The sequence below is a fragment of the Salarias fasciatus genome, chromosome 19 (assembly GCF_902148845.1).
Source record: "Salarias fasciatus chromosome 19, fSalaFa1.1, whole genome shotgun sequence".
NCBI classification, from domain to species: Eukaryota; Metazoa; Chordata; class Actinopteri; order Blenniiformes; family Blenniidae; genus Salarias; species Salarias fasciatus.
Window position 1 is genome coordinate 13,006,380 of NC_043763.1, and position 27,853 is coordinate 13,034,232.

Below are 27,853 nucleotides of genomic sequence, written 5' to 3' on the forward strand. Positions count from 1 at the left end.
ACACACACACAACACTAAGCACAATACAAAGAGAGAGTGGCCGTGTGAAATGATGAGATAATAGCAGGAGCAGTGTCAGTATGCTCTCTCCAGAGGACTCCTCCTACTCCACCAGAAATCCAGCACTGTTTTGTTGTCCAATGAGAGGAGCTCGAGGGAGGAATCTCTTCCCACCATTGGCCTGGAGTTTCACAGTCCCCTCCCTTCCTGAGGAGTTGGAGAGAGTTCACAGTTAGTTTTTCTCAGCTACACTTAACTGGGTAGCTGAGCAGAAGGAGCAGACAGACACGCCGTCTGCCGCCGCTCTACAGGTCTTTTGCCCGTTTGGGTGCAGAGTGTGAGTGTCTTAGATCTGCCGTTCATTCAGTGAAGTCAAGTGGAGTGATCAGACTGAGGCAACATGTGGACTGCACGTCCACAAAAAGAGCAGGTTGGTAATGTCTCCCTCTCCCTCTGTGTGTGTGTGTGTGTGTGAGTGTGTGTGTATCTACGTCTGCTCTGTTCTATTTGTGTCCATGAGCATTTGAGTCTCTGTGTCACTCTGTGGTTTTGGCTCATCAGTGGGATCATGTAGAAGTAATGAAAAGCGTGACGCTGATCTATACGCTGGATCAGTTTTCCTCCTGCGCTGTGTGGTTCACATGTCAGCTGGAGCTGCGTTCACTGAGTTTTATTGATATGTTTGTGAGCTGTAAAGATTCTCAACTGGGTTGTTTGTTGGGTGTGGAGAGGGATGTTTTGTACCTGTAGTGTTCAGTTTTCAGTAAGTAAAGTAGGCAAATATATGGCTACTGTTGCATAAGCTTGCACAGGTGTGTGTGTATGTGTGTGTGTGTGTGTGTGTGCTGTTCCTTTTCTCAGACCCTGTTGTGAAAGTTGGTTTCTACAGCTGGAATGTCATGGGAAGATACTTCTCTCCGCTGCTTCTCCTTTACAAAGCAAAGCCGGCCGACTCCCTCTGCTCTGCCCTCCTTTGTGTTGTCTTTGGAACTGATATCCGCGATACTGACCTCTGGCATTCAGTCGGCTGACATCAATACCTTTCTGTTGTTTCGTGAGCATGCTTGTACAGTAAACTTTTGCTGGATGCATGTGCGTTTGAACGCGTCAGCCTGGTCAGCGCGGGGAGGCTCTAAGTTCGTCTGTGTTTGAATTCAGTGGTTAAAGTGAACAGAGATGGGGGTGGGTGTCCGCTGGCTGCTCTTTTCAAGTTTTGTCTTCTTTTATCCCCTCAGATGTTTGCAAGGACATGAAGAAATTTCAGTAAGGCGGGCAGTTTTGGTCTCGTAAATGTTTTCCAGATGTGCACAGCTGGCTTCTCCTCTCCTGCCAGAGTTTACCCACATTACAGTTTCCAAAAACGCTCTGATAAATGTTACGTTTTGGACAATAAAATTAGTACAGAATGCTGCTTCTGCTGCTTTTATTGTACATAGAAATGATTTTGCAGGCATTTTCTGTAATGCCACCCATCTATCCATCTGTTATACCACTTTTTTTTGGGTGGAGATGATGGGTGAAGTCAGGGTTGCCGATCCTTCACAGGGCGCTGTGATACCTAAAAGCTTTGAATGTTGAAGCCAGTCAGGAGAGATATGTACAACGCAACACTGCACCTGCAGCTGGAGCGGCGTGTTTTGGCCGTGAATCTAAACTGTGTTTATTTCTGGATGCCAGGATTTGGTCGCCGGCAATATAAATCAGGCGTTTCTGCTCCGCGCATCGCAATTTGGGTGAACCCACGCTTGAAGTCAGGCGTATAAACATCCCCTATACTCCCTTTCTTGAGTCCTGTAATCATGAGTCACTCCAGAGGGGCGGACAGACGTTGTAGTTTTGGTAATTTCCAGGCTCAGACTTGGCCGCTTCGGTCTGAGCCGAGTCAGGCTTGGCTGAAACACAGAGAAGGAGCAGTTCCCTCCCGGTCGCCTCAGTACAATGATGCCTTGTGTTACCGCCGGCAGAACGCCACTCTGCTGATGATGACGATTGCTTTCTCTCGCAGTCACTCTCCCTCCTCTCGCTCTTTTTCTGGCATCTACTGTATGTCTTGCTTTCTCTGCCTCTCTGACCGTCCCTATACCCCTATCCGTGGCGTGAAGGATTAGATAATAGGCAGCTTTAGTGTGGGCAGAGAAGAAGAGGTGTCACAGACCTCTCTCATTGCTGCTCTCCCTCCCTTCCTCCCTCGATCTTCTCTCTCTCTCCCTGTCTTTGTACCATCTGTGCCACGAGGAGCTTGGCACCACACAAAACTATAAATGCCAAGCGAGATTTATATTGTCTTTGTTGTATTGTACTTCATTGTGCCTGAGCCTGACTACCTTTTGTTAACATGTGTCATATCTTTCATATGTTCAGAATATTTCACTATAATTCATCTTATTTTGTAATTTCGAAGCTTGTTTTCACAAATCTAAAAAAAAAAAATCAAATGTGGGTTTGTTCCACAAGTTACCTATTTCTCCTCACACTCAGTGTTAATCAGTGATGGCTACTTCGCTGGTATTACTAAGATGTCCAGTCCGCCTCCAAGGATTTGACACTTTCAGGCACGTTTTGGAAGACAAACCAGTGTGGAGCAATCAAATGAGGAGTTCTGATTCCTATTTAAAATACAGATTATTACAGTTAGAAACAAATGTCAAAGTTGGTCCAATAGTGATGACAGATGCAGGAAATATAACTCAGACGTGATGAGGAGTTTTGACCATTTAACTTAGAAATAGACAATTGAGACAGTCGTCATTAATCTCCATCACATTCATTCAAATGAAACATGCGACCTAAAATTACTCGGCTTTCGGATGGAATACACTTTTTCTCTCATGTCTTCCAGAATCAACGGTTTCAAGGTCCTTTTCCAGATGACCACACAAATCAGCCATAACTTTATAGCTTCCAACATGTGATGTGAAGACAGCTGATCTCCGATCATAGCCCATTTCAGTATGCAGGGTCTGCTAGGCAGCAAGTGATGGTTTTTTCTCAATCTCATAATCAGGAAATATAGAAAACTATGGGGATTTGAGTCTGACGAGGGCTGAATTATGATGCTGAGGTCAGAGTAGACTTTCTCCAAAAAATGCAACACTTTTTGAGCTTTATTACTCTGTGATGACGGCCAACTTCATGCTGCTGCAGGAATATTTCACTGAATTTCAGACACCTTTTGTAACATGAATCCCCTTCAATGAGAAAATCTAACCTCAATTACCTGAAGAAAAGAAAAGAAAAAGCAGAATACTTTTCTTCAGTCTGTTTGAGCTCTAAGCATTGTCTTCATGGCTCTCTAGCATTTAGGATTTGGTTGGAAATTCATGCTGTGAGCAGCTCAGTTCCCACAGCAGGAGTTTCCACCTTTAAGAAACAAAGTCACTTGCAAAGAGAGAAGAACCTTTGTCTCCACCTCATCATCATTTCTCACAATTCTCCATTAGCGCTGTTCACCAGTGCAAGCTGAAAAAGTGCTCATCATTCCTTCGGCGAGGTAAATGCCAAAAAGTGGCCCGCTGTTCACGGAATAAAGAAAACACTTCAGTTGTAGCAGTGAGTGACTTGCGGCACACGAGATCGCGGCGTGTGTGACTATTTCACTTTTAAGCCACTTCCCACGCTTATCAGAAAATGCTAGCAGCGTGTCGAATCTTTGGCAGCAAGCTGGAAAAGTTCACGGCCAAAGTTAATTTGAACAGGAACGGGAACAAAATATCTGATCTGGAATGGAGGATATTATTTTGCATTTTGTAAACGCGTGGTCAACGTGACCCTGTCCTCCGTCCCTTCTGTCTCTCATGGGGTTCAGCTCTGCTACTGGAACAAGAAGCTCTTCTACACACACACACACACACACACCTGAGGATTGGAAGAAAAACACTTGCTGCTTTCCTGGTATCCGACAGATTTTTTTGAATGGTTGTAAATGGGTGTGAAGGCTCAACAGTCCAATGAATAGAGTATTGATCCTGGATTAACTTTTGTAACCTCAAGTGAATTTTAAAGCAGTTAATAAATCATTGTTGTGGCTAATGATTCACAAAGACTTTGCTGGATCAGAAAGAAGTAACACAGGTTGGATTAATCATTCATAGCCCGTTTCTTTTAAGCAAGTGACACAGAGGTCTTTGTGTTGAGCAAAATGTTTTACATTATTTATATTAATAGAACAACGTTAGGCAAATGCACTGAGAACAGATCAATGTCCCCTCTGCTTTTAAAACCGCCACCAGGAAACATTAGGAGTAATTTAGCCAAAAAAAAAAAAAAAAATACAAAACCCCGCAGGACTTTTCCAGAAGCTCTGCAGTCAGACGGGCCTTCGGAGCACATTCAGTGTTAAATATACGGCACTGCAGACAAAGCAACTGCTCCCCTTCAGGGCCGTAAGCAGCAGTCAGAGATATTTCACAGCCTGACTGCTGAAAATCTATACCTCCATCCCAAAAGCTGCTACTAAATTTAGTTTATATGTCACATCCCGACTAATGGATTTGATCCCAGTACGACAAAGGTGGCGATGAGCTTTTAACGGCCCCGAGGAGCGGAGCGAGGCGCTGTAGAGACACTGCGCTGGAAAGATGGACGAGCGCTCACTTTACTTTCCTGTGAAAGGTGTGAGTTTTTTTGGGGCCTCTCTGCCGAAGCGTCACCGTTCCTCTCCCACTAATTGACATTTAAGAGGGATGCTAGCGCACGAGGGGAGAGGCGGACGCTGCTCCCGTTGATATTTATAAGCAGCTCGCCGTCGGAATTATCGCCATGACAACAGGACAGGAAGCAGGAAGTAGGCAGCCGTCCATCAGAATGGAGCCGAGAGATAACTCTCGCCCAGGTTGCACACTGTAAACACAGATACCACGACGGACGCTTTTTGTGCACGTCAGTGTGCGTGCATATGTTTGTCATGTGACTTCACACACACACACACACACACACACACACACACACAGATACACAAACACACTGAAACTGCCTTCAGCACTTCAGGCCTCTTTGCGGTTCACCTCTGGGTGGGTGGAGTCTGTCGGGGTCATGGGTATTCTTGTAACTGGGAAATATCTGCACAGTAATAAATTCTTCAACCGGAGTCACACCCACTTCACACAAAGACCCGACAGAGACCGAACCTCAGAGTTAATGTTTTATATCAGATAATCAATCGTCTGTGTGTGTGTGGATTCAAACTAAACGTTACCAATCCAAAGCTTCAGATCAAGATCAAAGACGTCCGTGATTGTGTTTTTGGCTGCTCTCCACTCTGTTGGTAAGTCGTCGGTCAGATTTTGCACAAGTGTCATGCCAGATCCCGTTCCCCTCAGTGAGGTTTGAACCCTGACCTTTCACACTCAGGCCTGTTGCTCTGACTTCTATTCCATCACTGCCCATCAAGAATTAAAAAATGCACGTGTATTGGAATATCTCACATGCAGCATTTCACTGGTATAAACAGAATATGAAGGAGACACAAATGGACAAATGATAGATTTCAAATATACTTTTTAGTTACTTATTTAAGATTTGAAAACATTGGGGCTTTAGATATTATTTAAATGAAGGATTAGACTGGAGAACTCTGTTATCCCAGCATCAGATCAGATTCTGATTCGCATCACTGAACTGACAGTGGTAGTAGTAAGCAGAAAGTAAGGAAAAATAAGAAAAAACTCCTGTATGTGCGATGAGGAGATGCTGTCATCTTCTCTGTGCCTCAATTCAAGATGAACCTGTGGAGCGAATGTGGAGTTTCTTGTAATAAATCTACAGTTGAATAATTTTTGAAGATCAGAGATACTGGGAAGGAGTTCAGAGGACTTCTGACAGTTCAAAGCTCAAAAGTTCATGATGGATCTTGGAGATTGTATAAGTACACACTTCACGTCTTTTGAAGCCTTCCTGGCTTTGCCCTTTAGAATACCTTAATTGAAGCGTCGAGAAAATATCAAACCCATTTTTCCCTGCGTGGCTCTGTAGTAAAACTGAATGTGTTGAAGTGACCTTTTGACTGCCTACAGGTCAGAGCTGTCAGGCCAAAAAAAGCAAAATCATCATTCAATTTCACAGCTGAAAGAAGAATAAGTACACAAAGCAAAGATCTTTATTTGATTTAAATGTCACTGGCAGTCAGTGAGCATGATGCCACAAACAGAAAGTGATGCAGACAGAAACTCCTGTTCAGCTCAAGAATGGAAGAACAGTCGAAGAATTAGCTGTGATGGATAAACTGACTCACACTTTTGGAGAACAAGAAGCCCAATATTAACACAAAATGGACAATATCCAAATCCCACTGAGACTTAGAAATAAGAAGACTGTCTCTGTTTAAGGATGATGACAGCTGATGTTTAGTTTTGAATCGTTTTATGTGAATGAAAAGGAAAGTGGGAGAAGAGTGCACATTAACTCAGCTAGAAAACTGTTTTAAACTCGATACACAGAATATTTTGCATATAATTCCATAATATTTGTTGATTTCTCTACATAAAAAACTGCACAATGCTTCGAAGATAAAACCACAGTTCCGACCGGCTGCAGGAGGAAATGTGTTCGCAACCATCACATTACATCAGTGTTAAACGTTATCATTCACTCTGAGCTATTTCTGCCTCGCAGAAAAGTGGCACCATGTTTAGCAACATCCAGGATCCTTTCCCATGCAGAGTGAGCCCTGTTAAAGACTCAGGAATGGGCAAACATACTTTGCCCATGAGTATTAAAACATCCGCAGCGTTTCTAATTTTTCATGTCGACATTGAACTGAATTAAAATTCCGTTTGAGAGAAACGACGACTGCCTTGAATAAAGGAGGATCAAACAGCGTCCGAACACGAATCGGCAGACGTGCAGCAGACGCTGGGCGGCTGAAGTGTGTGACTGCCGGGGGACTCTGTGGACTGTGCTGACGAGTTTGGTCTTGTTCGGCCGGCGGGGGAATGTTTACTGTCGGGCTCTTATCTGTGCGCGCTCGTGTTATTGACTCATTTTGGAGGTTTTTGTCCAAACAGAAGATTTAGCCCACTTGCATTTAACTGGGACATTTCATCTCTCTTTGAATGGAATCGAGTGAAAGACAACAGAGTGCGGCATGGTGGTGTAGTGGTTAGCAGCCAGGTTAAGAAACCTTCTATTCACATAACATACATCCTTTGTTGTGTTTTTTTAAAAGATGGTATTCATGTTTTTGGATCTTGTTGTCAGCTTTAATCCTCCTTGTCAGAGGAGTCTTTAGAAACACCGTTTCCAGCTTGACTCGCTCCAGAGAAATCAGATGAGTCACTCAAACGCTGTTTTCCAGGCTGTTTGAATAAAATAGCGAATTTGTCTCTGTGGCTCTTCTTGGCACAATGTCTCCCCAAACATAAGATTATTCAGTCTCACTGTGTTATTGCTATTGTTATGACTTCTGATTTCTGTGTCTTTCTTTATTGACATAAGTTCTAGTTCTCCCCTGGTGGCACATTGGATCAAGTCTTGACCTTCAGTGACTTATAGTGATGAACTCTGGGAAAAGGAAGCACCTAAATAGAAACCTACTTTCTGTGAGGCCTTTTTTTTTTTTCCAGAATGGTGACAGATGTTTACTGTTAGTCAAGTCCTCTTCATTTTTTAATATTCTTGTTATCTTTTGGGACACTGTGAATTGGGAATAGAGTGCAGGAGGCATCTGCTTTCTGCTTGTAAACACACAAATCACGTTTAATAGTTTCATTTCCCGGAGAGATTCATCTTGCCCATCGGGACTCGTCTGTATCCCCCTGGTGTAAGGAAAAAAAAAAAAATACTGTGAAATTATTATAGAAACCAATCAGAAAAAAGTAGTGATAAGATACTCTGGGTAACAGTGAAATGATCCGTATTGATGTTCAATAGCAAGAGAGCAAAAAAGCGGAGAAGATTCCAGTCATTCTTCCTCACCTCTCCTCCTGAGTGTCTCTTTCTCGTGACAGCAGTTTTATAAATGGGCCACATGCATGAGCAGTCTGCAGTGACTCAGCGTTCAGCTGGAGTTGTGCACGTGAAAAAGGCCTCCTCTGTTTTTTTTTTTTTTTGTCCCGTGTTAATATTGCAAGGGCAAACTGATTCAAAGACTCTTCTAACTGAAAACGCCGCCGGAGCATGACTGTAAGCAAACACAAGGGAAGTGACTTTTACAACTGGTTTAACAGGTTAGTTTCTTAATTTGTTTATTATACAGAATTGAACCAAAGCTCCCTGCGCTGGGGTCACAGTGGAAGAAAAGCGAAAGCATGTTTTTTCTGATACGTCTTTAATCAGCGTCTCTGTACTCGTTCTGGTTCATCTGCAGAGGTTCAGGCGGAGAGGATGAAGCAAGCCCAGGAAGACGCTTGAAACCAATCAATGTTATTTTTAAAATCAATGAACCGGAGTGACGTTCTCCAACTTGCTTTTTCCGGTTGAATAATGAGTAACCGTGTGGGGGAGGCTTCACAACTAAACTAAAAGCAGCGCTCCCTGGGTTCTGACTCGGGGCCATTAGGCAGGTTTGTTCCAGACAGTCCCCGTGGTCTGACTGATTGATAAACCACCAGGTTTTCAGAAATGCACACAGGCCTTGAATCATTCAGGCCGTTCTTGACTTGTCAGTCAGCTGTTGATGGGAAGTGCTGAACTTGTGTGTTCATGTCTGAAAACTTGAGCAGAAACTTTCTGAATCAGCCTTTTAGGAAGACCAGTAAAGATGGAGTTATAATGGTCTGGTCTACTGATGTTGACTTAGTTTCTCTAAATTTTCACAAGACACCAGGCCTTGTATTCCTGCTCTATTTTTCAGGTGATCATAAGATGTCTTTTATCGTTTAATAGTATCTGGTCAGATTTGGTTGAAGTCTATTACCAGATCAAATTTTCTTGCATTTTTGATTAAATTAAAGGTGATTAAGTTAAAGGTGAACTTTCACTTGTAATATTTCCTGGTTAGTTCCAAAGTACAAGTTCAGTCTTACCTTTGCTCAGTCCAAAAGTTGTTTGATACGCTCACTCATGTTAGTAGATTGTGTCCTCCTGTCTGGTTTACTTTCTCTATAAGTTCTGCATGTTTCTATAATTATCATGCAGAAATGTTCACAGCTTTCTAAGGCAGTTTCACAACTTGACTTAAGATAAGATTACTTGTCTATTGACTCTCGATGATTCATTATATTCCATCTGGTTTTTTTTTAATGATTTAAGAACAAAATGAGTCCTCGCCAACATGATTGGACAGGGTGGAGGCAGTCAGCTGACTTATTTTATCTGTAATGATTCAATGATGATGACGTGTCTGAGGTAACGCAACAATCATGACTAAGACACTGAATGTGGCTTTGATTTCGTAAAGCTTTTACTGACAGTTTCCAGTGAGACCGTTAGACCGGGTGTGGTTATTTAACATCAACAATGACTATTGGTGATGTTAGTCCTGCAAATGCTCCCAGTCCTTTATATGACAGGAAGCAATCAGAGATTATTCAATACATGTCTCGACTGGTTTGATCAGAAAAGAATAGCTTCATCAAACAAGAGGAAGAAGCACTCGGTTAGTTGATGCAACAGAGATCAGGAAGGTTGCAGCTCCACTGCCACAGATGAAGAAATTTTGCACCTCGTAACAATCAGGCTGTTGTAGGTTTACCAGGGAGCGTTAAATATAGACCCAAAGCCTATTAAATTACTAAGCCACCGGGGTGAAAAGTAACCCATTGATTTATTTATTTCTTTTCCTTTTTTTGTTTTGTTTTGGTGTAAATATTTTTCGGTTACCAGTCGGTAGTATTAGCTCAACCTGTGTTCGTTCTTGTGGCAGCAGAAGATCTAGAATATGCAGTAAATGTCTGAGCTTTGATGACATTAGGTTTATTTTCGCCTCCTCTTCTCGTCCCAGGCGAGCCCTGCTCAGGGCCCTGACTGCTAAGCATGCTGGGTAAGGCTCCACCGACAACCAGCAATCTCGACCTGGTGAGCTCTGAAGCCTCGGACGCCACGCCGGACACAGACGCGCTCGACGACATCGACATGGCCGACCTTGTGGAGAGCCTGGATACCAGAGAGCTGGACCTGGAGGAGGGGGAGGAGGCCGACTGTGATGGGAACTACTTAGGTCAGCGCAAATATTTTTAATGTCTGTCTTCTTGAAAACAAATTACACCATCCATTGTATTTCCATGCACTGTTTCACTGGATCACATCGTATTTATCGTTATCACATGTTCACCTACTCATGTTCAGCCCGACTAAACACATGATTGTAGTAATTATCACTGTATCATGTACAAGCTTTTTTTTTTCCCATATTTATCCGCCTCGCTGTGAGAGCACGTCTCTTTTCCGCCGTTGTCTCAATGAGCTTGTTTACGGTGCAGTAAAACACCGTCGGAAAAAACAGCACGGATTTAACCTCCTCCGTGTTTACGCTCCGTTAAACGAGGATCACGGCCTCTCCTGCTGCTTTTACCGCGTCGCTGCCGCCGTGTGACTTTAGTCGTGTTCTTATCGGCCCCAGACTGGAGGTGTTGTGCATTTACATTTATTATTTTGCTGTGTCACCACCAGACTGTGAGCATTACACCCACAGGACTTCAGGAAACAATGGGCACAGGAAGGTTTGCAGTTCCTTGAGGAGTGTTATTAAATCCAGCTCTCTGAAAGCAGGGAGACCTTAAAAACATCACTGATTGTGGCCAGAAATGAAGTGCAACAAAACCCATGCTTGTTTTGAATGAATAGTTGATTTCTACTTGGACTGATGCCACATCTATAATGTGCATCCATTTGTGATAAGAACAGCAGAGCTGTTTATGTGGGTTTTGCCCTTGAAGAATCTGGAAAATCTTTCTCTGTCGCTGATCATTATTATCATCACATCTCTCACAAATGCTCCACCCATTAAAAGACGATTTTTAATTTATTATGAAGAGAATGCTCTACACGTGTAAAATACCAGAAAAGGCAGAAGACTTTTGCCCTCACGCTTCAAACTGTCAAACACAAAGGCCTCGTTTCCAGCGAAGCAGCCTACTCGCTCCCAAACAGCTTGAGAACCTCCCACATGTACAAACAGAGAGAAGAAAGTAAACTCGCCGCCTCCTTCGCTCTCCGTCCCAGGAGACTGTCGCATCCCGTTCTCGGCCGTGTACGCCACGGTGGGCTTCAGGGAGGCCAGCGCCAAGGTCTACCTCCCCACCGTGCCCATCACCGCCCGCATCCTGGAGGTGGAGAGGTTCACCACGGCGCAGGACCGCTTCAACGTGTCGCAGCACAGGAGCGTCAACAAGGTACAGGCGGCGACACTGAAACGCTCCCAAATAAAACACACTAAAATAATAATAAAATGACACACTTACTGAAACTATCTTCAGTGTTTTTACTGATGTGTGTGTGTGTTTGTGTGTGTTTAGTCCCTGCCAGCGGTGTTTAAGATTGAGCTGAAGCATGGGGAGTTCACCTGGGTGGTCAAGAGGAAGGAGAAACATTTCTTGGAGCTGCACAGGGAGATGAGGACCTACAAGACCTTAATGAGGATACCGCTGCCGACACGCAGGTTGGCGCTCGCACGGGAATGCACGGATACACACTTTAAAGTGGACACGCACACGTATACAAGCAGGCTGAAATGAACAGACAACGTGGAAGTTACTCTTTTGCTTCTGTACTCCTGCAATGCTTCGTTCAGGAGTTACTTTAATCCAGGGCTGCAAACTGAAGCGTGACGCTCAGGCATCTGAATCACATTTCCTCGCATAATGTGCTTTTTTCAACATAAAGCTGCAGCTGAAAGATAAACTTCCTTTGTTATTCAAGATATTTTGATGCGGTTATTTCTTTAGATCTGATTACCTTCTATATTTGTTGATATGGTTTCTCATCATGGTCTATATTATGGATTTTATGATCGTTTTATCCTTGTAATTGGGTATTTACATACAAAACTGTTTTATTGTACAAAAAAAATTCTAACATCATTATATTATAGTTTATTATATTAAACATATTGTGTTATTATAGCTTAACATAATTACAAGATGCACAGGTCAATGATCTGCCAGTCTTGTAAATTAGTCTAATCCTTCAGTATAAACATGGATCAAGATTGACGTGTGTTGTTTTAAACTGCACACAAATTAATGTTTGATTGCTCCTCCCTGCTTACTGGTACATTCTGTAATTTATGTACATTTTCCTGTTAATGTCACTCTGCATTCTTTTGTTTCCCATTTCATAATCTCTCTTTGTTTTCCTGTTTCCTGCTCGCTCTCTTCCTGTGTCCGTCTCTCTGTGTACATTGGAAAACAGTGGCATGCTGTCACTAAATTTTACAAGAATTGTTGTGTTGTTTTGTTGCTCTTTGTCCTTTTGTGTTGATTTAATTTTAGCTGTGTGTTTTTTGCATTCCTGGAACTGTTGACAAAGCTGTCGCTTTTAGCAACGATTGTTCTCTTTTTTTTTTTTTTAATTAAATGCACAATCACCACAATAATATGTAATGGCTTTGACATTTTCAGATGATTATTAGATTTTTCACACCGCACTCCTGGCGGCTGTGAGTCAAACTGCCGTTAATTTATTCAGGTTTACTCATTTGCTTGTTTCAACATCTGCTCAGAGGAAAAGTGCACCGATCATTTTGTCTTTTCACTTCCCGATCGGCCACTTTAAGTATTTTTGTGTTTGTTAGAGCTAAGTGACTGAACCTTGAACTCGGAGGAGAGAGATGTTATCACGTCCAGAATTCAGTATCCCCCCCCCCCCTCTCTCTCTCTCCGTCGGTCAGCCACACGGTGCGCAGGAAGACGGTGAGGAAGAACGAGGTGCGGGAGATGCCCTCCCTGCCCCGGGGCGGCAACGACGACCTGGTCCGAGACGAGCAGGTGTCCAGCAGGAGGGTACGTGGCGGGACTGCGCTTCTGTATTCGCTGCTGCCTGTTTTCCCGGTCGTGGGAAAAAAAAAAAATTAACTTTATTGCGAGGAGCTCTCACTTGTTGCCATGGCATTTGCCTCCTTGCCAACGCTTCTATCCTCTAAAACCCTCTGTGTGTGTGTGCGTGCGTGCATGCACACACACACACACACACTCACACAGTGATCATATGCATGGATTTTGTCATTAAAATACTGACAGTGGCCAAATATAGTGTGTGTGTGTTCCTACAGAGACAGTTAGAGGACTATTTGAACAAGCTGCTGAGGATGGCCATGTACCGCAAATATCACCACACTGTGAGTAACCATACTAAGCACCCGCAAGCCATGACACTCACACCGAAAACCCCATCCATTTAACTGGAAGTTAACCTTAAAACGAGTGACTCATTTCATGCAGCTCACATATACCTGATGGTGAAACACTGAGTGTTAATCATGTTTACCCAAAGCACCTGGTCTGCTTTAAGTTGACACACGCAAGGAATATAAACATGGCTTCAGCAGTCTGCTCTCATGAGCGAGACCTCAAGTCTGTTGAAATACCGTTAGGAAATTCGTGAGAAATTGCGTTGGTTTGCACAGTGAGTGTGATTTGTAAGTCGTGAAGATAGATTTCATAAAGATAAAAGCTGCACCGAAGCCAAAACTGTAAGAAGTGAGATAATCGATTTAGAGACGCAGTAAATCCTGTACATTTAAAATTCATATTAAATAGTGAGTTCAGCATATAACTAAAAACTAATGCTTGTGTGAGTAAAAGCATGTATACTGCCAACTACTGGAGCACTGCTTAGTTTTTAAGATGCAGATCCTCAATGTGTTTTTTAATGCTCCGCTAGTGAAGTAGTATTAATCACTATGAGCATCTGATGGATTTGTTCCCAGCGGTGATATAAACATTTGAACGGGCGGGCATCTTCTTGCACCGTTTGTTTTTGCTTCATCATCATTAAAGCATCTCCATTTAAATGAAAAGAGCCGTTCCCGCCCATCATCATGGCTGTTAAGACGTCATTCCTTCCCTTAATGTGAAATGAACCCTTCAGAACACGACGACCACAGCTTCATACTATTCTCAATACTTCTCAAGTTAACATCTGAGGTGACGACACATGAATTAAAAATGAAACTGCGGTTGTTTGTACATAACTGCCGCTTTCTCACACGGTGATCGTTACAGTTTATTTCGCGGTCTGCGGCGCGTCTGGACAAGAAGCTGTGTGAAGCCTCTTGTTGTGTCTTTATGTCTATTCTTAGATGGAGTTTATTGACGTCAGCCAGCTGTCCTTCATTCATGACTTGGGGCCCAAAGGACTGTAAGCATTTTCCTATTTGTTAATGTCTCAGCTATGTTTTTGTGACCTTCTTTTCAAACTGAAACGATCAAAGCATCCTGCTGATTGACCGATTAAAACTATGTACAACATTTAACAGATCTTGTTTTCTTAGAATTGCAAAGAGTTTGTTGAATTTTCCTAACTATTTTTTCTATTCTTGTGTGAACTTTCAGGGAAGGAATGATCTATAAGCGCTCCGGTGGGCATCGTATCCCCGGAATGAACTGCTGCGGCCACAGCCAAGCCTGCTACCGCTGGTCCAAGCGGTGCGTGAATGGAGCCGTTATATTTCATCTGTGTACATTCTCACACCTCACTCCCACTGTTTTCATTATGATTTATATGTCACTGCTACCGACTCTCCTCCCGTCTGAGCGTATTTTTCAGGTTTTTTTCGGTCTATTTTTCAAACTCCTGTCATCGAGCTAATGAAGGAAACACCAGTGGGGCAGTGGTTTATACTTTCTCCGACTCAGTATGTCTGGCATACTTCTTCAGCTCCCCTGCAATTAATTAAAGCAGTATAGAAGATGAATGGATAGATGGGGAAAGGAAGACTGGATTATGGATTAACCCTGTTATGATTGCAGTTATTATCAGTCCACATGGACTTATTTAGATTTCATCACTGTTAATCTATCAAAAAAAGTGTGTATCAAGTGAGCGCTTACACATATTTTTCCAAGATATCCTTAACTTTAAGTATTTGCACAGTTTTAAGATATTAATGTGTGTTTTTCATTGCGTTATTTGCATACATAGGATAATTACAGCATAAACATCTATATTTACAGTTTATTTGCTCGCCGCGCAGTATATTTTACATCTTAGCAGTCTGTTAGTAAATCTTGAACATGGATGCACCACTGTGTACTTGCTCCTCCATCTGCTTGGCCGTTTCTTCCTCTTCCTCATCTCTCAGCCAAATTATTATGTGAGCAGTTTATGTTGTTATTTTTCTGAAGACAACACAAAAAAATCCCACACGTTTGAAACGCTCAGCCCGTCCACCTACATCCCCACGACGATTTTCTTCCTACACCCGTTCCTTCAAACAACAAGCCTAAGAAATGATTCTCAGAAATCACTGGGAGGCTGGAGAACTTTGGGCAAACACTTTCGTCTGATGAGTGTGATGATGACAGCTCTGTGTGTGTGTGTGTGTGTGTGTGTGTGCGTGTTTGTGTGTGTGTTCTATAGATGGCTCGTGGTAAAGGACTCGTGCTTGCTGTACATGAAGCCGGACACGGGGGCGATCTCCTTCGTCCTGCTGCTGGATAAAGAGTTCAGCATCAAGATGGACTCCAAAGAAACAGAGACCAAACACGGGGTCCGGATCGACAGCCTCTCCAGGTTAGAAGTGTGTGTGTGTGTTTGTATATGTAAGCCCTTGAAATGTCTGACAAGAGAAAAGGCCTCCAGAGATTTTTTTTTACAGCCCCTCGTCAACAAATATAACTATATGACTCCCTGCAAGTGCCAACTTTTTAAAATCCAATTACTTAATATGGAAACCTAAACCGCAGCCAGAGCCTGAAGTTGCTCGTTCATAACACAGTGAATTATTTGCTTGCACTCCTTCACATTCCAACACTTTGTACAGAGCTGATTTATTTCAGGAGTCTTTCCAAAACTCGTATCAAACCAAAGGAAAATGCTAAATTCCTGTTTTGATAAAACTTGTGAGCTTCTGGGAGCCAGATAAGAGCCAGTTGTACACATTCGTCATTTTTTTTTCTGCCCCGTCCTTCAGCTTGGCGGCCTTGAAAATGTCTCTGCGTTTGTGTCTGTGTATGCGGCGCTGGCAGGACCCTGGTGTTCAAGTGCAGCAGCTACAGACACGCTCGCTGGTGGGGTCAGAGCATCGAGAGCTTCGTGAGGGCTCACGGGAAGGCTTTCCTCCGAGATCACCGCTTCGGATCCTTCGCACAAGAACAGGAGAACGTCTTCGCCAAATGGTAGCTATCCAGCTGCAGAGCATAGAAAATGAAAATACCAACACAAACCGGTATCAAAACTGAATATATGTGTCAGAACAGTATTTTTTCACATTGTGACCATTCAGGTATACTCAAGTGGTTCAAGTAGTCCTCAATATGTAAAAAACACTCTTGTAAAGTCAATAAATTTCGAAGTAAAGCAAATATTCAGCAGGTGTTATCTGTCGTCCTCTGTTAGTCTTTCATTGGTAACTATAGAAATGTATGAAATAATGAGCTTTCTCTCTCTCTCTCTACTTTGGCTGTGCTGCCATATTTTTCTTTATTTGCATGTTCTCCCCCTCAGAATCTGTGATATTGAATCATCTGTGTCATAATATTACACTGCATTTGTGCTTAGTACGACGCCTGAAGGAAAAACACATTGCAGTCTTGAGAGCCGTTGGAGCAAAAAAAAAAAAAAGTGTGTGGAAAAAAACCCCTGTAATGTCACGATGACAAACCGACGGGTGTAGCCAGCTTGTAAAGGGTGACATAAAGTAATGAGAGTCGGGGAAACGAGTTGAAACGCTCCGTCTTCAGCCTCTCTGCTGCGTTTCTTTTTTCCGTCCAGATCACGGTGACTGATTTGTGGTTTTCGTGGCGGTTTTGAGGCAAGCTGTCGTCAGACAGCGACTCCCAAAAGACAGAAGTCCGTGTCGTCTGTTGTGTGCGCTCAAAAAGTGAAACAATGCATTTCTGCGTGACTGCGCAGATCAACACAAACACAGGGGAACCGGAACGTCTCTTCTCACAAGTTTTTTTTTTTGTTCTCTCGCAGGTACGTGAACGGAAAGACGTACATGGAGGACGTGGCCGACGCTCTGGAGGAAGCTAAGGAGGAAATCTTTATCACTGACTGGTGGTGAGACTCGCCGTTTTCTTGTTGTGTCTCTGAAAAGAAAAGCGACATGTTTCTCAGGTGTCATGTTCCCATTTTATCTCCTGACCCAAACCTTCAATCAGTAGTGAACCCATACTGACCTAATTCTCATATTAAAGAGGAAACTGAAGCTCAAAAAGCTTTTTTGTTGTTGTTTTGGCGGTAGTTCTGTTGGGCATACACAGGCCGGTGCTGTGCTGCCAAAAGAATGAGAACACAGTTTGACACTCGGCTACCAGTTGCTGCTCCCAGTGTCATGGTCACTGTTACACATCGCATTATTACCCACAAGTCTGTGCCTGCCAGGGAGCCAGGAGGACATGATAGTGCTTCTAATTACAGCCTCACACCGAGAATAAAAATACACTGAGATAAAGAGTCGGCCCCCCTATCTGCTGACGCTTCCACTACATGCTCCTTTTGTGCCTCCCTGTTTTCTTCATATTTGCGTGTATTTTTCCTGAGTTTTTGTATCAAGCATCAAATTCAAGCAGCTGAGAACAACAAAAATCATATTTGCCATATGAAGCCTTTTGTCTCATGCTAAGCATAAACCTGCGTTTTCTATTTTGACATGATCCTGAGGGTTCAAGAAGCCGTCAAGCAAGAAGATGCCAATCTGATTTCAGATGCAGCCAGCGTGACACCTTTGCAATAAACAGAATTGTTTCCATGCCAGAATTTCCCTGAACGTCCCCGCTGTCTAAGTTTCCGAACTTTAATAGGTTTTAATGATTCTGGCTTGATTACTACAGTCATTTAAAATTCGAGTTTACGGTCAAGCGGAGCTAAGTGTGCTGCTGCTGGATGTGGATGAAATCCCAGCGGTTCAGAGCTGTAATCACTGGGCTTATAGTCTTTACCAATGAGGTGTCAGCCAGTGTAATCCGAGCCAGTGGTATTTTAGACATGTCGGGCTCAGGATGCCAGCGTCAGTGACTCATGAGGCCGTATCTTTGTGTTCACGTCTGTTAGATGCATTTTTGGCTCTGATCAGTGAACGCAAAAATGATTTTTCGACCTTGTTTCACACACTCTTTTTTTTTTTTTTTCATGTTTCTGTCCTCACTGGTGCTGGCGTGCCTTCCTCTTTTCATCAGGCTGAGTCCAGAGATTTTCCTAAAGAGACCGGTTGTGGAAGGAAACAGGTGGAGGCTGGACTGTATCCTCAAACGGAAAGCAGTAAGTTGACTTTTAAACGGACACTCTTATGGGAGCGGTCTGGCTCACGGGCCAATTATTCACTATTATAGACTATTTATTCTGAAAACTGTATCTCCTTAATGGAAACATGCTCTTGTTGCAAACAATGAAATATGTAAACAGTGTTTATCCTCCGTCTGTCCACAGCAACAGGGAGTACGAATCTTTGTCATGTTGTATAAGGAGGTGGAGCTCGCTCTGGGCATCAACTCCGGCTACAGCAAGAGAACGCTCATGCACCTGCATCCCAACATCAAGGTGAGGGGAAGGAAGAGGAGGCGTGGCTTCCATGTCCAGTGGTTGCAAAGAATAAAAAAATAAATAAAATGCCGTGTGTTTGTTTTCCAGGTGATGCGCCACCCAGACCACGTTTCCTCCTCCGTCTATCTGTGGGCGCATCACGAGAAGATCGTGGTCATTGACCAATCGGTGGCCTTCGTGGGCGGGATCGACCTGGCCTACGGTCGCTGGGACGACCGAGAGCATCGGCTGACGGACGTGGGGAGCGTGACGCGCTCCGTGGCGCTGGAGCAGGTCGGACACGCCGTCCCGTCCCGTGTTTTCACTGCTCCTGACAAACGGCTCGAACAGGAAAACATGGAGGAGACGAAATGAAAACAATGAATAATAATAAATAATTCTATTTGTTACCTCTTCTTCTTAAATGCTGCACAAAAAGTAAGACCATTTGTGTTTGATGTGTCATTTCTTTCTTATAATGCCTGATCATTTCCCTTTTGAATAGTACCTTTTAGATAGTGTTTGCTTGAGGAAATGAGGGAAATAAAGAGGAAATAATGCAAGAAATATTGCAGCAAGAAGCTTTGTAAAGGAAAACTAAATAAAGGAAATCATTTTTAGATATGTTATTTTTTTCACTCAAGATCAGACCAGGTTCATTTGAAGTTAATCTCCTCCAAAGATTATGAAGATTCTATATATGACAGGTCAGATATTGCCCCGTTTTGAATGAGATACTTCCTGATTATATCAGTGCCAGAAACACAACAACACATAGTATTTCTTGCCTATGATTTTAACACAGGTTGGCTTGTTTATATTAACAGTGATGACAGTGAAAGTGTACAAGCAAACCGTTGAGCGCCAATCTCCATATCGAAATCTTTAATGATTCTATCTTGATATATGTTTGCCTGCAGCAGATCTACAACATACCACATAGTAAATTCTCTCAATTTTATCTTTCAAGGCTGGCTCCACCAACACCCCGTCTACCAACGCCGTATCCTCGTCCGCCGAATGCGTCTCTCAGAGCAACGGCCGCGGGACGCCGCCCGGGGAGCCCGTGGACCTGCCCAAGCTGAAAGGCATCGGCCGGAACAGGATCGTCCGCTTCAGCATCTACAGACACCTGCAGAAACACACCCTGCAGCACGTGGACAGCGTGAGCAGCGTCGACAGCGCAGGTACCGGAGAGGCGGAGTGGAATCTGCACCTTCATCAGACCGGGAAGAGAAAATTCATGCTATATGCTTTACGTAAATGTTTTTTTAGGGAGTGGCTCAGTGCGAAGTCTGAAGACCGGCGTTGGAGAGCTACAGGGAAACACTCGTTTCTGGCATGGAAAAGACTACTGCAACTTTGTTTACAAGGACTGGATCCAGCTGGAGAAACCTTTTGATGGTCTGTCTCTTGCACACACGCACACACACTTGTTTATCCTACAGTCAGCAGAATCTCTCTTCTGTTTGGCCCACCCAAAATGCTTTTCTCCACAAACAACTGAATCCAAACGCTTCACCACTTGAAGGAAACAAACTGATTCACGGAAGTTCCACCGTGTTTTTGCTGCACATCTCTTCTCGATGTACCACCGAACACTTCTCTTCGCCATCATCTTTCTGGTGCTTTCTTTATTCTCTTGGTGTTGATTGATCTTTCCGGGGTCTGTCACAGACTTCATTGACAGGTACACAACTCCCAGAATGCCTTGGCACGACATTGCCTCAGTGGTTCACGGCAGAGCGGCGCGCGATGTGGCGAGACACTTCATCCAACGCTGGAACTTCACAAAGGTAATGTTGACCTACACACACACACACACACACAAGGAGAGCATGCAAACCCCCAAGCACATCCTGAACTGGAACAGGGGACTTCCTTTCTCTGAGGCGAAAGTGTTTAACAACTACACCACTGTGTGGCCTGAAAACAAAATGTTTTGAACTAAACGTTCACCTGACACGCTTTTCATTTACAGGATGAGTATCGTTAGTTAGTTAGTTATCAAAGCAATCAGAAAAAATCAAATGCACATTTTAAGGAAAAAGTTATGACCTGTTGACTTCTGTGTCGGCTGAACAGGGAGAGAATGTTTCTTTCAAACTGTGGAAAAACAACCTTAATCCTCACACTCATACTTTCCATGGCAATTAGAGCAGTTTTCCTGTTCTCACTGTGTTCCAGTCCTCTGAGACTCCACATTAAAACCTCTCCTCTGTCCAAACGCTGCTGCTGCTTCCCTTCCAGATCATGAAACCAAAGTACCGCTCCCTGTCGTATCCGTTCCTGCTTCCAAAGTCTCACACCAGCGCCGACGAGCTCAGATACCAAGTCCCGGACTCTGTCAACGCCAATGCGCAGGTAAGAGAGTGTGTCTAACGTCCGCCGAACTTACTGCAGTCACAAAAACTGGAAGAAGTCAACCATCAAGCGAGCTGCTTGGAAATTACAGAAAAAGCAGAAAAGGGCAAAACTCTTTCTCTCATCTCCGTCTCCAGTCAAGCATAGCTGGAAGCAGCTGAAATATTTCTTTAAAAAATCCTCCGAGGGACTAAAAGTTATATAACTTTAGAGGTTTGCTTGTTTTTTTTATTTATTTTGTGCCACAAAGTGGCGATATTTCAGTGAAGCTATTTTCTAAAATCACAAGTGCCTGGAGGTCCCATCATGAGTTTGTTTTGTTGTGGGGAACAGAAGACAGTTTCTGCTTTATACTCAGCCTTATCTGTCACCTGCTTTTGTGTGTTTGTGTGTCCAGAAGTAAAACATCTGTGAAAATATCATCGTTTTCTAATTTTGTCCTAATAAAATTACCCATAGTTTTTTTTTTGAAAAACACGTGTGGCCAAATGTGTCACATTCTAATATATATATTAAATATATGACTTTTAAGTTGGGTTTTACCAAGCAAGCATCAAAAATGCTGCTCCATTAAGTTTTTTACATCCCATATTTGTATTGAGCAATTTAGTTTAAATCATATGGAAGCCTGGTGTCAGGATGCAAGGCCATTTCTATTTTCATATGTGGTGATTTTTCTGCTGTTTGTGTGTTTCTGTTCCTGGCTCTGTTACATTTTCACACTGTACTTCTTTTTCTCGAAATGCAAAGAAAACCAAAGCTGGCTGGAAAGACTGTCACGGCCACGGCTGCCGAGTTGGCAGTCCTCACTGCTTCTCCTACATGTAGTTTCACTGTATCCGAGTACATTTTGTTTGAGAAATCCCACAACGCACACACACACACACACACACATAAATACACACTGATATCCATGATGGGTGCGGAGGTAGAAATGGCGGCTCTCCCTCGTGTGTGTTGAAGGTGTTGCGGTCTGCGGCAGATTGGTCGGCGGGGATAAAATACCACGAGGAGTCCATCCACAATGCCTACATCCAGGTCATCGCCAAGAGCAAGCACTACATCTACATCGAGGTAAACCGACAGCTCAGTCGCTTTATGTCACTTCAGGAAAGAACAGACCAAAACTCATGAACACACCACAAGAGGAAGGGCGTCCAGGCCTGCTCCAGCTCTTCCTGTACAATCACAAAACATAGCCATGGTATTAAATGGTATAAAATAAGAAAATTTACTCAATTTTAATACTTTTGTGTGTGAATTTTACATATTATGAGAATGTAGTTACCTTCCAAGACCTCTCTGAAGTTTCAGCACAAAGGTCCTTACTTAATTTAACTCTGAAAACTGAAGCAGGTTCACATTTTCACATCAATTCTCAGTTGTCATCATTTTCCACGAACCTGCAACCCTCCCTCCTAAATTCGATCTTTTTTTTTCTTGATATCGAAGTATAGAGTTTATTCCCAACTCAAAACAGCCTTTTTTAAAAAATATACAGTAACCAAATATACAGTAATAACAAGTGTTATTGTAATAACATATTTCTCAATAATCCAGGAAGTTATTACATGATTGAACTAATGTTTAAAGCCTTTCAAGTTACAGTATTTACAGCCAATGTTAATCGCACTGTAACGGCGTTCTTGCCTGTTTTGTCCAGTTTTCTCAACCGTGGTTATAATGAATGGATAATTCATTCATTGTTTGTAAAAATGTTGAAGTATTTCTTTACATTAATAACAGTCATTACATTCTTGGCTTTGTTACAATCAGGATCTTCAGAATGTAAATGTTTTTGGCCAATTTTTTCATAATTGGTTGCTACTTTGCACAAGAATCCTTAAACGGTCATATGGCCAATTTACTAAGATGGATTTATCAATTTCAGAATTATATTTGCAAACTTCAAATAAACTTCATTGTGACACATATTGCTGTGTAAGAGTGACAGGAGTAGAGCAGAACAGGTCGGATCAAATAGATGTACTTTTCTTATTTCTTGTGAAACACAACTGTTACATAATGCATGTGTCGGTGTAGAGTGAGTGGGTATATTCACACTGTGGTTGTAGGTGTGTGTGTGTGTGTGTGTTTCTGAATAATCGTGACAGAAATCCATCAAATCAATCATCAAATAAATGTGCGTTGAATCATTATTTTATTATTTATTTATTTTTCTAACCGCTGTTGTTGTGGTTTGTGCGACTCCTCCCAGAACCAGTTCTTCATCAGCTGTGCAGACAACCGGACGGTCTACAACAAGATCGGAGACGCCATCATCGAGAGGATCATCAGGGCGCACAAGTACTGACCTTTTCCTCTATTTGTTTAGCTCGCTGTGCATGTATGTGACATTTACCTTCTGTCTTCATCTGCTCATCACTCTGAGCTTTAAATATTCAAACATGTTTGCGTTCAGGGAAGGGAAGAAGTACCGCGTGTACGTGGTCACCCCCCTGCTGCCGGGCTTCGAGGGGGACATCACCACCGGGGGAGGGAACGCCATCCAGGCCGTCATGCACTTCAACTACAGGTCCACACACTTTCACGCTGAAAGATACGGTCTATTTATTCTTTACATCATGATGGGTAAGTTTCGTTCTCCTGTGTCCACAGAACTATGATCAGAGGAGAATACTCCATCATCTCCCAGCTGAAAAAAGAGAGTGAGTTCAAGAATAGCTAATTTATACGAATGTCAACCACTGATGGTGAATCTAATCCCCTCCCTGTGTTTGTCTGCTGTCTCCCAGTGGACGACCAGTGGATGAACTACATCTCCTTCGCCGGTCTGCGGACTCACGCCGAGCTGGAGGGACGCCTGGTCACCGAGCTGATCTACGTCCACAGCAAGATGCTCATCGCCGACGACAACACGGTCATCATTGGTGAGTCTGTCCGTCGTCTCACCTTCTGGCTCCGGGTCGTTGTGCAGTTTTACGCCTGCTGCAGTCAGAAGGCATTATTCTTTCTGCTGCAGCGCCATCGGAATGTGATGGAGCTAAAATTCTGCCTCCTTAACCCTTTAATTTCAACAACTGCAGAGTTAAATTTGTACTGAAGGTTACTCAGCCTGCAGCACCACCTGCTGGAGAACATGTGGCAGCTTGTTTTTTCCACAGTACTAGAAAAAAGATTCAGGATTTCTTTATTGTTCTTTTGCAAAACACAGTTTTAAGTGGAATTAAAATCACATACAAACATGGCCTCTGTTAACCCCTTAAGGGAACTCATGATGCTCTGCATTTCCATCCCAGAGTGTGATTATTGATGGATACCTCAAAACTTCAAGCCTTTAAATGATACTCATTTAACTTAAATAATCTCAAAATCATTAAACTGAACAAAATTGCACAAAATATACAGTTTACATAACCTAACCTAATTGGAAAAATAAGTAGCACTATCCCGCTGTACAACTTGTTACTGCAAAAAAGAAGAAAAAACCCTGAATATGACTTCATAGAGTTGACAGGTGAATGTTTGACGAGAGATACTGTAATTGCATTTAATTCCATCAATTCGCCACCTCTCAGCCTGACTGCAGACTGGGTTGTGTGACTGAAGAAGTCGAGCTCAGTCTCGTGGTTTCGTGCGTTTGTTGCAGGCTCGGCGAACATCAACGACAGGAGCATGCTGGGTAAACGTGACAGCGAGGTGGCGGTGATCGTTCAGGACTGTGAGAAGGTCCCTGCTGTGATGGACGGACAGGAGTACGAGGCCGGACCCTACGCTCTTCAGCTGCGCCTCGAGTGCTTCAAGTGTGTGACGGTTGAATAACTTTATGTCTGTTTGTGTGAGATAAACACTTTAATTAGCTCTCTTGTGGCCAATCCAATTAACATCGATAATATTTTAATGAGACAGATTTGTTGTTTATTTAGTTTTCATATAAAGGAAGTAAATAAGACACAAATTACAACTTTTACTGCAATGATTTGAATTTTAATTATGTGTTATCAAGTTCACCACCTACTGAGATATATATAAAAATGTTGCTTTTATCCGAATGCATTGACCATCTCAAGTTTAACCGTCACGATTCTAAACAGGACTGTCCTTGGAGGCCACACCGACTCCAGCATTGACGTGTCGGACCCCATCAGCGATCGATTCTACAAGGAGGTGTGGATGACTACAGCCGGACGCAATGCCACCATTTATGAGAAGGTAAAGAGGACAAAATAAATCCTTCCGTCAGTCTTCTGTATCGCTGCATCCAACCTGGAGTCACTGGATCATCAGCTGAAAACAATACCCTGTTTTTTTTCCCCCCAATTCGAATTTATAAACAGTTTCTAATTTTAAAACGGCTGAACAAAACAAAAGAGTTACATTTTGACAACTATATACGTCCATGAAGACGGAGAGTGAAGAAAATAAAGATAAAAACAGGCAGGTTCTTTATAGCAGTTTTTACAGATAAAGGGACACTCCTAAATAATCTTGGCCTGGTGTTTTATGGATGTTTCCTCAATGAAATTCTCAGACATTTGACAAATTGCTTCTTTTTGTCCAAGTAGCTGGTAAAGTTTATTTTTAAGTCAACGTTTCCCCCCCCCCCCCCCCCCCCCCCCCATTCTATACATTTTCATTGTGACCCATGTGACAAAAAATGCTACTTTTTTTTCCAAACAAGTATACAATATTTTTTTCTATTAGATTGATATACATAATAATTATATACTAAAATCATGGAACCAACAAGAAAATAAAAAGGATTCTCATGTCCCCTGTTTGATTAAGGAGTAGGAAATGTACTCTGTATTTATTTCTATCTCAAAACTATTATTAAATATATGTATCACTATATCACACTACATTGCTTTACAATTATACTTTGTCTTCTGTACGCATATATAGTATATACACTCACCTTTAACTTTCGGCTTTGCGGTGAACTGAGTCCGCCCTGCTCCTGTGTTTCCCTGCAGGTGTTTCGCTGCCTGCCCTCATCCCTGGTGAGGAACATGTCGGAGCTGGAGCAGTACCAGTCCAAGCCGGGTCTGGCTCAGACCGACCTGGCCAGAGCTCAGGAGGAGCTGCGCAAAATCCGCGGCTTCCTGGTCCAGTTTCCCCTGGACTTCCTGTCGGAGCACAACCTCATGCCCTCCGTCGGAACAAAGGAAGCCATGGTCCCCACTGAGCTCTGGACATGAGACGCACAATCCTCCCACCAGCGACTCACACACACCAAGTCAACTCTCTGGATTGTGCTCTTCATGAAGATGCAAGAAATCACTTTTGATTAATATAATCCAGGACTGAGGGCAGGATTTGAAGTTCCTTTGGCCTGTAATGACTGCTGGGCATCGACAAATCTCTTCAATCTGTTTCTACTGATAAACGGTAGTTAGGGCTTGTTGGGTTGAGCGTCAAGATTTTGGACATGAAGAACGCAAATGAATCACACCTGGAGACGGCGACTGTGGAACTGTAGCTGAAGGATTCCTGAGGGACCATCATGGGGCAGGAGAGCAGCAGCGATAAATATGCAGATATCATATGAAATATGTCAATGCATGTGATCAATGAGTTTGTGACGTACGGTGCATTAGTGCTTTGTACGCTGTCGATCAGCTCTCAGATGAGCTGAGGAGCTTTAAGCACGTGCTGCTTTCCATAAATTCTCAGAATTGAAATGAGTGTTAATCTCAGATCTATTGGGATTTTTTGTTTTTTTTTTTGTTTTTGGGTACAAGACATCTAAAAATGTTCCACAGTTTGCAGCAGAGGCAGACGGACAATTGTATTGGTCTAACAGTAACGCCTGATTTACTAACTGCTCCGATCTGGTTAAGATGACTGCCTTGATGCACGTATCGGTGACTTTCTTTTTGTTTTTGTTTTTGTTTTTTTTTTTGTTCAAGGTGTTTTGTGATGTTTTCATAATGACATCTGAACCTTCTGCATCGCTGCAGTCAAGGTGAACCTAATCTAACCCAGATTAAAGACCTAACTCATCCCAGAGTGGCACACGCAATGATGAAGAGTGAAAACCTGGCAGGGCGGTTGTGCCGGTGGCTGGATGAGACAATCAAACAGCGATTTCGGTGTTTGCTCAGCAGATGGTGCTACCTTTCCAAATTTACTGCACTAGCTGTATGAAGGCGTCAAACAGTTGGAGATCTTTGATTTATTTGCAAAAATAGTAAAAAAAAAAAAAAATGAAGACACAAAAACAGATGCAGATGTCGATGCGAATTTTAATCTATTTATTTTTGGTCAAAAGGACATTTATTGTTTTCTGATGATTAGGAAACGTCACTCTTTAGTCAGATGTGGCTATGAAGGCTTTCTTTATTTCTAATTTGGAGTTTTCGTCACATGAATTCGTTCGGTGAACCTGCCTAAATGTGAAACTCACTGCTCACTTTTTGCCATGAAAGAATTATTCGTGAAAGATCAAGCTGATCCTGCAGCTGTCAGGATTCTCTAAATCTGATGGAGAATGTGACCCGCGGGCGTTTCTTGAAGCAGAAACGGGCAAAGTAGACAATTATTGTATTTTATGGGACGTCACAATAACTCGTTGATATTTCTTAAATGGGACCAGAAAGTTGGCAAATGTTGAATGATAACAGACGGAAACTATTTGCTCGTTGTTTCGACGCGTTTTCTTCTCACTTAATTGATTTTGGACAACTCTTGCCTGTAATGTTTACCCCTGCCACGGTTGTCAGTGCATTATTTATGGGACAGGAAGCTTTTAACAGTCGTTAGACATTTATTTTGAACTGTACAGCATGGTTGTATAGATACTCGAGGACTCTCTTTTTGCTCTCACTGCGACCCGTTGGTCCGACTTCCACAAGTTTTATGTACCATAACATTTTTTTGTACAGCTGAACATATTTCTAATTTTGTCCGTTCATTTAACAAAGTGTAATTTAAATGGCTAACAAATAAAAATTATCTATCTTTCCTT

The 27,853-nt window shown here is 42.8% G+C and overlaps 1 protein-coding gene across 1 annotated transcript; it reads left to right on the top strand.

Moving 5' to 3' along the window:
* Positions 1-273: 273 nt before the first annotated feature.
* On the top strand, positions 274-27,853 carry pld1a (phospholipase D1a). Its single transcript, XM_030117001.1, has 26 exons — positions 274-430; positions 9,878-10,093; positions 11,098-11,267; positions 11,391-11,533; positions 12,764-12,875; positions 13,145-13,210; positions 14,174-14,232; positions 14,427-14,519; positions 15,454-15,606; positions 16,062-16,211; positions 17,014-17,097; positions 18,216-18,297; positions 18,466-18,576; positions 18,667-18,852; positions 19,529-19,745; positions 19,834-19,962; positions 20,236-20,354; positions 20,809-20,922; positions 21,886-21,996; positions 23,141-23,229; positions 23,345-23,458; positions 23,542-23,591; positions 23,679-23,813; positions 24,533-24,686; positions 24,978-25,095; positions 25,860-27,853. The coding sequence occupies exons 2-26, from the start codon at positions 9,910-9,912 to the stop codon at positions 26,082-26,084; spliced, it is 3,168 nt and encodes a 1,055-aa protein (XP_029972861.1). The 5' UTR covers positions 274-430; positions 9,878-9,909; the 3' UTR covers positions 26,085-27,853.

Coding starts and splice junctions, on each gene's coding strand:
- pld1a (XM_030117001.1), top strand. CDS start 9,910: ATGCTGGGTAAGGCTCCACCGACAACCAGCAATCTCGACCTGGTGAGC. Junction 11,268..11,390: donor AGCACAGGAGCGTCAACAAG/GTACAGGCGGCG, acceptor GTGTGTGTTTAG/TCCCTGCCAGCGGTGTTTAA. Junction 23,459..23,541: donor GTCATGCACTTCAACTACAG/GTCCACACACTT, acceptor CTGTGTCCACAG/AACTATGATCAGAGGAGAAT.